The sequence below is a fragment of the Trichechus manatus genome, unplaced genomic scaffold (assembly GCF_000243295.1).
Source record: "Trichechus manatus latirostris isolate Lorelei unplaced genomic scaffold, TriManLat1.0 scaffold00063, whole genome shotgun sequence".
Lineage (NCBI taxonomy): Eukaryota > Metazoa > Chordata > Mammalia > Sirenia > Trichechidae > Trichechus > Trichechus manatus.
In genome coordinates, this window is record NW_004443999.1 from 5389846 (window position 1) to 5399896 (window position 10051).

General features: G+C 36.5%; 1 protein-coding gene across 20 annotated transcripts in view; it reads right to left on the reverse strand.

Annotated features, from left to right (window-relative positions):
* TCF4 (transcription factor 4) overlaps positions 1 to 10051 on the reverse strand; it is a 391702-nt gene that overhangs the window by 27682 nt on the left and 353969 nt on the right. For all 20 annotated transcript variants that reach the window (XM_004379247.2, XM_023733972.1, XM_023733966.1 and 17 more), the window contains 4 exons: positions 8521 to 8588; positions 7277 to 7355; positions 4591 to 4667; positions 1343 to 1546 (listed from right to left, as the gene is read on the reverse strand). In XM_004379247.2, coding sequence (XP_004379304.1) covers positions 1343 to 1546; positions 4591 to 4667; positions 7277 to 7355; positions 8521 to 8588 — 428 coding nt within the window. The remainder of the gene's footprint in view (positions 1 to 1342; positions 1547 to 4590; positions 4668 to 7276; positions 7356 to 8520; positions 8589 to 10051) is intronic.

Here is a 10051-nt window from a genome sequence, read left to right on the forward strand (position 1 = left end):
CTACTGTTTAATGAGAAACTATTTGTTCTGTAAACCTTCACCCGAAGTACAATTAAAAAAAAAAAAAAAAAGATTACAGCTAAGAAAACCCTACAGGGGAAGTTTTATTCTGTCATATAGGGTCACTATGAGTCAACCAACTCAACGGCAGCTAACAAGAACAAATATAAGATACAAAACAGGATACTAAGGTGTTTGCTGGCGAGACGGAAGTGTTTAAAAAGCAATACAGAGAATCACTCCCATTGCCGTAGAGTAAACTACTAGTAAAGTTAAATTCCCCATCTATGTAATCACCCCATTGTCACCACTTACTATTTTGTTAAGGAGATTCTCCGAATCTTCATGATCATCGAAAAAAGGATGTTCTCCAAAAGTAATGGGAAAAACTTAAATTCCAATTGAAATATAGACAAATTTACTTAAATATTATCAAATAAAGACTTATTGATAAATAGGTAGTGGTAAAACTATGATATACATTAAAACACACAGTCTCCCACCACGTATATACTATAGGCAAACACACCATATATTTCTGTCTCCCATATTCAGAATCGAAAGACACTGATTGGCTTCTTTAATAAAAGAGACAAAACGCAACCCACTCATATTCAAAATGCCAACACTGTAACATGAGCATAATTTGAGTCCTTCAACAGAAGTCACCAAAATGAATAATTAAGAATGCCAGCAATGATCCAGCAATTCACTCCTAGGGATATACCCAAGTGAAATGAAACCTCTGTTCAGACAAAAACCTGTACTCAAACACTCATATCAGCATTATTCATAATAGTCAACGAGTGGAAACAACCCAAATATCCATCACCTGATGAATGGATAAACATAATGTGGTATATTCATACAATGATGGGTTATTTGACAATAAAAAGGAATCAAGCTCTGATATATAGTAGAACATGGATATAAACCTTGCAAACACTGAAAGAAGCCAATCACAAAAGACCACATATTGTATGATTCCATTTACATGAAAAGTCCAGAATAAGCAAATCTAGAGAGATACACAATACATTAGTGGTTGCCAGGGACTAAGGCGGGGTGTCTGTGGAAATTGGGACTGACAGCTAATGGGTACAAGGTTTCCTCTGGGGAGGGGGATCAAAATGTTCTAAAATTAGATTGTGATGGTGGTTGCACAACTCTGATTAGATTAATAGACTAAAAAACATTGAATTGTACAATTTAAATGGATAGATTGTTAACTTTTGTGAATTATATCTCAATACAGCTGCTCAAAAAAAAAGTAACATAATATTTTAGTCTAATATTCTAATTCTCCACAATATCTACAGAGTCTAGAAATTTCATCACTTACCATGAGTGAATGTCTGTTGGCTGATAGAAGACCGGTTCCATACCCTGAGCCCAGACCACCCATTGCTCCATTATGAGAAGGTCCAATGATTCCATGCATGTCCCCATGACCACCAGGCATAGCTGTGGACGGGCCCACTGCATGATTCCGGAGAACATGGATAGCATCATCCAGTCTTTCTAAACGATCTTCAATTCGGCTTTGCTGTTGGTTAATAAATGATGTGAAATTTTGATTTAGTTTGAAACGCATCCAAGGGTTACAGAAGTAAAATTTTAGCTGATACAAACCACACTTCGTAGGAAGGCAGAAAGGTTTCTGAATATATGTTTCCATTAAAGTTTATTTTCTTGTAAAAATAATAAAAATAAATAGCATCCTTCCTAGCAAACTCGTGGAAAATATTAATGTTAATGTTATTTTCCATAGTAAAGAAAATTCTGTAATTCTTCCTGGATATTATAACGTACCTGTACCTATGCTAAACACTGGAGTCCTGGTGTCACGGTGGTTAAGAGCTCGGCTGCTAACCAAAAGGTCTGCAGTTCGAATCCATCAGCTGCTCCTTGGAAACCCTATCAGGCAGTTCTAGTCTGTCCTATAGGGTTGCTATTTGCTATGAGTCAGTATTGACTCAACAGCAATGGGATTGGGTTTTTTTTTTTGGTATGCTATATACTATATCACATTAGCTTTAAAGAGAATTTAGGTTTACTTTAGAAAAGGGAAACATTCATCGAATTGAAGGAATATTCTGGCAGGCACTGGTTAAATAGTTCAAAAAATTAACAATGCAAATACAACCAATTAATAGTCTCCCAATTAAATTATCTTCTTGAAGGCAAATTTCCTTGGTTTCCCCTCTGGCATATGGTACAGTGCTGAATACAAAGCCAAGGACAGGTACTTACATTACATACAGACTGTAATCTTCCATTGAATTCTTTCGATTTTCATCTGGGTTTTTTGCTTTTTATCTATTACCAATAACAGCTCGTGTATGTGTACACATATGCACAAGTACTGTAATGTAACATTTTATTAAGGGCCTTAACATATTTACAGGGGGAAAAAAATGACAAAAAGTCTATCAACCGTAATAGTATGAAATATGAAGACAGAATAGACACAGAGACTTGAATCAATCACTGGGGGGCTTCTAATTGATTTAAAAACCCCTAATATACTATAGAATTCAATACTTTATACAGTTAAGCCCTGGTGGCGCAGTGGTTAAGAACTTGGCTGCTAACCAAAAGGTTGGCAGTTCAAATCCACCAGCTGCTCCTTGGAAACCCTATTGGGCAGTTCTACTCTGTACTATAAGGTCACTATGAGTCAGAATCAACTCGATGGCAATGGGTTTACACATCAAAAAACCAACTAACCCAACCAACTCTTTTTTCTCGGCTAGATAAGGCCTATGCTATAGTTTTTGGTGAAGAAAAAGGACATGTAGATGTGTTTTAGTGTGATCCATAATGGTATCAAATAAATATCTGCATACCGCTCCCAGTGTGTACTTTGAAATATACCATCTCACTAGGGCAGGCAGATAAAATATTATTATCCCTTCCATACAGATGTGAAAATAAGGCTTAGAGAGATTAAGTGAACTCACTGCTGAGTGTCACCCTGCTGGGAAATGGCAAAGCCAGGGTTGGAATCTAGGTCTTTTGACTTCAAACCTATTGCCTCTTTTTGCTATATCATGCTACAATCCACTTTGATTTCCAATGCACTGTGCAAACAGATGCACTGGCTGGCCCTGCTGCATGAGAAAAACAATTTCCAATTACTTGACTGACAGGAAGAATGTGTGTCTAATACAGTTAGTCTATGGTACGGAGCATTTTGATTTCGTGGGCTGTGGAGTTAAATGACCTCCCTAGAATCTTAGCTCTGCTACTTGTTGCATCTTGAAAAGTCACTAAACTTCTTTGAGTCTATGTTTCTTTACTTATAGAAATGAGAATGATAATATATACTTCCAAGTGTAACTGTAAGCATGGTAAGAACTAGCCCACGTGCCTAGCATCCTGTCTGGCTCACAGCATTGTGGTGGAGAGCAGTTTACGCTGGAGAATTCCCCATCCCCCCGAGGGTTCAGAATTCGAAGAGAACTGATCCCACACTGCAGTTCACAAGTATAAACCTAGTCTTTACAATTATAGAGGTGGACAAAGCCCAGTTTTGACAGATGGGTCTCAGAGACTAACTGACGGAGGTAAACACTTAAACAACTATAGATTATCTGGATATAGTCTTCAGATTAGTTGGCCTGGGTAGTGGACTACTGTCTCACTGTTCAGTTGCTTTACTAGCTAAAATGCACAGTTAGGTGATGCATACACTACAGTAAGGAAGGCACAAAGGAGGGGGCAATCTACCTTTGTATTTTCATTTTTATCCTTAATAGTAAACTGAAAGGAAGAAAGGAAGCCTGAACTGCTGATAAGACACCGTTAAGTCAGAGAGATAAATCTAACCCTTCCCTTTCATGTTCCATCTCAAAATATGGAGGAAGAAAAGGGAAACTCAACCCTGAAGGACTGGAAAGCTCTTTTTACTTGCTGCAACCCCTCCCCACCTGATTCATATACAGACTAAATATTGCACAGACAGCAGTTAGAGCAGTGCTGTTTTCTGCATTATTCCAGCCTCCCCAGCATGAATAGAGAAATACTAGAGTATCAGACATGGAATCACTATGGAAGTATTTACAACATTAATTACACTCATGGACATTTTCAGCTACTCCTTAAAAATGTCCATGGGTAAAAAAAGTAGGCCTTTTTTTTTTACTGTCAATGATATTACTGGATTTCCATGAGAACCAAAGTGAACTTCTTATTTACATGTCAAAAGGAAACATCCTACAAACCTGTTATTCTGGAAAGCAAAGCAGAGGTATATAAAATCATGAATTTTTCCAGTCATGAAGCCTGGCTGGAGATCCAAAGACCTTTCCTAAAAATGCAGAGGAGGCCAATATCCTTCTAACATTTTCAATCGCTTATCTGGTGCTAAGTATTCAGAGCCCAGGAGCTTCCACTGTAGTATCTGGATTATAATCTACAAACAGAAACAATCATAGCCTGATAACTCTGGCTCCAACCCAACTAGTGTGTCTAACATTAATCTAAAGTTAGTAATAGGGAAAATCAGACTCCTGGAGAGTGAAGGAGATGCAAAAAGCAAAACAAGGCCTGAAAACAGGGAGAGTGGAGAGAGCAGATGAGACTTACCAAAGAGTGTAAGGGCCCTTCATAATTAGGAGATGATGAGGCCTGTCCTCCATTTCTAGACCAAACAGCTGTGCCTGCTGACAATAAAATGGGATTACCATTAGCTCTATATTATCTGAAAAATAATCTCACCAACATTTTAGATAGTTTTTTTTTTTTTTTTTAAAAGAAACAGCAATGTTGATTTTCATTTAGACAATAAGGCACATTACAAGAATAAACGCTCCATATGAGAATTTTTGGACAAGGGAAATATTTTAAATGTAAAATATGCAGATTTTATATAGATTTTACAAAGACTCGGAATTCCCGAAGGCTGCCTCCTAGTTAATTCATTCTAAATTTTAGCTAGAAGGGTTCCTGTTGAAGGAAAACTATCACTTATATAGACAAGGTACTTTCAAGAGTGGCTAAGGGGTTTTCTAAGACCTTCATGCAAGGCCAGTTTATGTTAAACCAAAATTCTTTCCCCAATGGCAAGTGACTTACTACTTGTTTTACAAATGACACTTAAAACAATAGAGCTTCAAAATAAGATTAGCTGGCAGTGATCTACAAAACAGATACTTAAAAAAACTCAATATAATAGTAGCAACTAACTAGTTTCTCCCAAAGAAAGTATTTTTTTTTTCTGAATTCACTAAACCTGAAGGCAAAGAAAAATTCCTGTTGTAATTCATATTAAATGAGTAACCTATAAAATTACCACTTTTAAATTTAAAATAATACACATTCAGTGTTGAAAATTTAGAAAATACATAGTTCAAAAAAGGAAAAATATTATCTATGATCTCATTGAAATCGTATGCCTCAACGCTGCTAACACTTTTAGAAGCTGTTCTTCCTGTCTTTTCTGGGTGTGCTTGTGAGTATATGCGCTAAATAAAAATAGAATATTTTGTTCAATTACTTTTAGTGACAGAATTTAGACAGACCTATTGGTGTGAAAACAGTCATCAGTCCACATATTTACATCTTCATAAAAGTTCTTTCTTCCTAATGTGTGGTCTGCGAGGATGCATTACCGGGACCCTGGAAGGTGGTGGCAGCCTCCAGCCTTATTTCTGTGCCTTCTACCTAAAGCATGCTGCTCAAATTTTAAGGTATTTGTGGCATTTTCCAGAATGATCTGTACATCATCACTTTCCTCTCCCATAATTAACCTAGAAGTGGAGCAGCAAAATGGTGAATACCAGATTCTCATCCTAGCTCTGATATTACTACTGGTGGAGCCTTCACAAGTCACATATCCTTTCTAGACCTCAGTACACACTCCTGTAAAATCAGGGCATCCGATTAAATTAATTGTTCTCAAACTTTATTAAGACCACAGATAATTTTCCAACAAATTATAAAACAGATGAAATTAGAGCTGCTCTGTTTCAAGTGGGGAACTTGGAGTTCTACCTGCTCATACTTCCTCATCACGCACCTCCCTGGGCCAGACATTGTCTCAAGGCCTTTGTACCCACTCCTCTGGTTCTGGACACTAATACTTGTGACCGTTTCTCAGAGCATAACAATATGGTACTGAACCAGAGGAGTACAACAATACTGAACTTTACTTTCCATTTTTATAATAAAAACACCAGGGGATGTTTCACGGTTGTTTAATTATCCTCTTAACTTCATCTCTTATTTCTTCGCAGCTTTGACTCTGTCTCTCTGGACATATGGACTATAGGATTCAGCTACTCCTCTCTCTGTTCTGTGATCATATGATGTCAATAGAGGCTTGAAAAAGGCTGACAGTAAATCCCACCTAAGCCATGGTCACCATCTCTGAAAGTTTTGTGGCAACGTGAAATCTCCCATTCTCTACCAGGGAGCTTAGTTTATAATGGATCATGTGAGTTGTGCATGCTGGAATAAAACAGGGTCCAAGAGGCAACATTTAGGAAAACGACTTCACCAAAAATTACAATAAGGTCAGGTTTCAGTTAGGCACAGATGCGATTTAGTTCTTTAGTCAAAGAAAGATCTTACAGAAGCCACCTGTTCTCTTTCCAAAGAGTAGAGACGTGCACTAGGTCGGATTTTCTGGAAGCATTTATATTGGAAGGGCAATGAGTCTCTTAAATGAACCTCTGAAAAGTGAAATGATTTACTGACATAATTCTACAAATCCTAATTATTCAGTTTGAAGGAACAGGTCAGGTTAATTTGCTATTTTTTAAAGGCAAACATCCGCTTTTACTTCACACAATCACAATTTATTCACAAAATCACAGCTTTTCCTCAAACATTCCAGTGGAATGGTCTTTAAAGAAGGAATTCAAAATAATCTAAGATTTCCATGAGAAATGATTCTTTTGAGTAGTCTACTTCATTCCGTACCATGACTATATTAACTGGATTTTTCATCTGCGATTTTTTTACTGCAGTATACTATTCTATTGAGAAGTGTCTTCTCAAGGGCCAAGAAATGTTTAAGAAATAAGTTTTTCAAAAGCCTGTGTATTCTAAAAACATCCAATCATCTAATTTTTAGAAACATTTTAGGTCAAAATGGCTATACCTTCATATGGCAGTTTGTCTCTCCACCCCCTTCTAGTTTTCTGTATGGGAATGCTATGTACTGAGGTTTTGGAAGGAGTGAGTTTCCACCTACTAGAGCAGGAAGTATAAGGGGAAAATCATTTTCAGAAACTGTTACTATGATGAAATCGTTTTTCAAGTACAATACCTGAGAGAGAAGGAGGAGAGCCAACAGGAGTTGACGGGTTTGATGAAAAGCTGTTGTTAGTGTGATCTGGAGAATAGATCTTAAAACAGTGGGGAGAAAAACAAATAACCTCATTCATTAGGAATAAACAATGAACAATTTTTTAAAACTACAAAGTATCAATGCAATTCATTTGAACATTACAAGTTATAAAATAAATACAACTATCAGCTATAGTACCAATATCCTACAATGAAAAACTTGACAATTACTTCAATTTCCGAAAGAATTACTGAGGTGGTATGGGATCGTGGAAAAAGAACCGGGTTGGTGATCAGCGGGCTTGGTTTTAATCCTTTGCTTACCATTAACCAGTTGTGTGGCCACGGGCGAGCCACGGAGGTTCTCTAAACATCACTCTCCTCATCCACAAAAGAAGAGGTTGCACAGTACCATTGCTAAAATTTCTGTCCAACTCCTTCTTCACTAAGATTAAGGCATTTGATTCCAGGCATTAGAAAAGTCAGATTAAAGAAAAACTTCTATGTACTGTAGGGCACAATGCTAATATAAATCTAACTTATTTTATGCTCCCAGTAGTAAGGAAAAGCCAATCAAACAGACAAAATGTTAGTAACAGCAATGGATTTCCATTTCCATTTGCAAATGACTATGTGTGTCTTTTGGAGAACGTATCAGGCATGCCCCCTCAGACATATAAGACGTGCCGTTTTTTCACTAGTGAACACACAAGAACTGTTCAATTCTCGCCTCCTAGCAGTTGGCCCACAAAGCAGAGAAGCTGATTTCCTGGGTGTCAATTATGTGACGATTTCTACATGGATCCCAGTCTTTGCCACTGTGACTTCTTCAAATGCCTTTTCCAAAGTGTTTAAGAATGCCCTTTGTAAAACCAATCTTAGCTTTTCAATGAGCATCCATACAAAGAATATGAAATTTAGAAATCAAGATAGAAAATCTGTAAACCAAAAGGCCCTAAGAATACCTACTGACTCATAACTGAGCACTGCTTAACACGATCGTGAGAAGACAAGATGGAGTAACCACCCATTCACTGGGAGCTTCAGTATGCTCTCCTCAAATTTTCCAATGATCATTATGCAAAACAGCTTGCATTTTCAAAAAACAAAAAAAACCCCAAAGCTATTTGCCATTCAATTCCTAAAATTCCAAATGTCCATTTGTGATTCAAGTTCACCCTTCTACAACGGTATGTGTGGAGTCCAAAGTCAATATTTCCTCACCGAAGCAAGTGCTTTCCCCAGAGCATCTCCAGTCTGGGAGCTGCCTGCTGCTCCGCTTCCTCTATTTGCTGCAGAAACAAAAGGCAGAATATGAAAACCAGGCAGTGAGACGTCTCACAATTTTCTATTCCTGGTCCATTTACTCACAATTTAATTGCATTTTTAATGCTAATTACAACACATTAATCTTTAATTAGCATTAATTTGTTTGCTGAGGTAGATGTCAAATATATTCATGTTACATTTTTTACAGATAAAATATAAACCTGACACCTTGGTTTAAAGATAAAAGTGTCTTAGTTGCTATTACTTTCCCCGTGCTGCTTACGGGTAACGAGTGGTGAATGCTCGCAAGCATGTTCATGACCAGGAAGTATGGGCACTTTCAGGTCTCTGAAGTCCTCAAACTTTGGCTTTCTTTTATATTTTTATCTAGTAAATTGAATTATCTTCACCAATAATTTACACTTCTTTTCAAATAAATAACTGGGCACATAGCAATATGGGGTACCCCTCTCAGAGTTCCACAATAAACAAAACAAAAAACCTAGAATAGAAAAGATCTGGCTTCCTAGGAAAGAAAATATTTTTAATATTTTAAACTACATATATTTTCTACATATTTAAGTCTGGGTTCACATTAAAAAATTTGTGGTGCTACTAAAAGTCAATATGTTCTCAAATTTCAGAGATAAAGTAAGTCTATATATTCATGAAGCTTTTACCTCATCACCTTAAACTCTGGTATTTTTATCAACAAAACAGATGAACAAAGAGTGCTGGCAATAAAAAAAAATAGATAGCAGTATATAATTCAAGTACCTTTCAAATATAACTGTCTTTATAAATAAGTGGTAAAATGGCCTAGTCAGTGTTTTTCTGAGACCCTCAGTAGTAATACAATGCCTAGAACATTTGCTGTGATGCATTTATTAAGGCCTCAAAATCAGCAGACACAGTAATTAAATAAAACTCATTCAACTCCCTGAGGTAGATGTTTTCACTATCTTTTGAAATAAGAAAGGAAATCTTAAATTAAGAGATTAATCTAAACAAAACTTCACATGTATATAATTTTTAACAATTTCCAGCCCTATCCTTGAACCAAAAGAGCACACTTTCTGTCAAAGGTGCATGATCAGGTTACAGATCTGTAAAACACAGTGGTGAAATCAGTTCTCGAACAGTCAGGTTCTCTGATTCTCCAGATCATAATTCCATTCTCTAGACCTTGGCTTAGCTCATTGAAATTATGCTTGTTATTTTTAGATATTTATATGCTGGACGTATCAATTGGTTCAACTTTTTGATATATGTTTTATTTGGTTGACAAAACCCACACCCATATTAATTTTTTAACTACCAAAATACAGAAAGAAAATCAATATGCTATAAAAAGAACACAATCACCTTCTGCCAAAACAAGCCTACTCTTTTCCCTATCACAAATTTATAACCTTAAAAATACATTGGCTATGTCACCAAATTATACGTGTAAAATTTGTTGAATTGGTAATATATAATATAATAT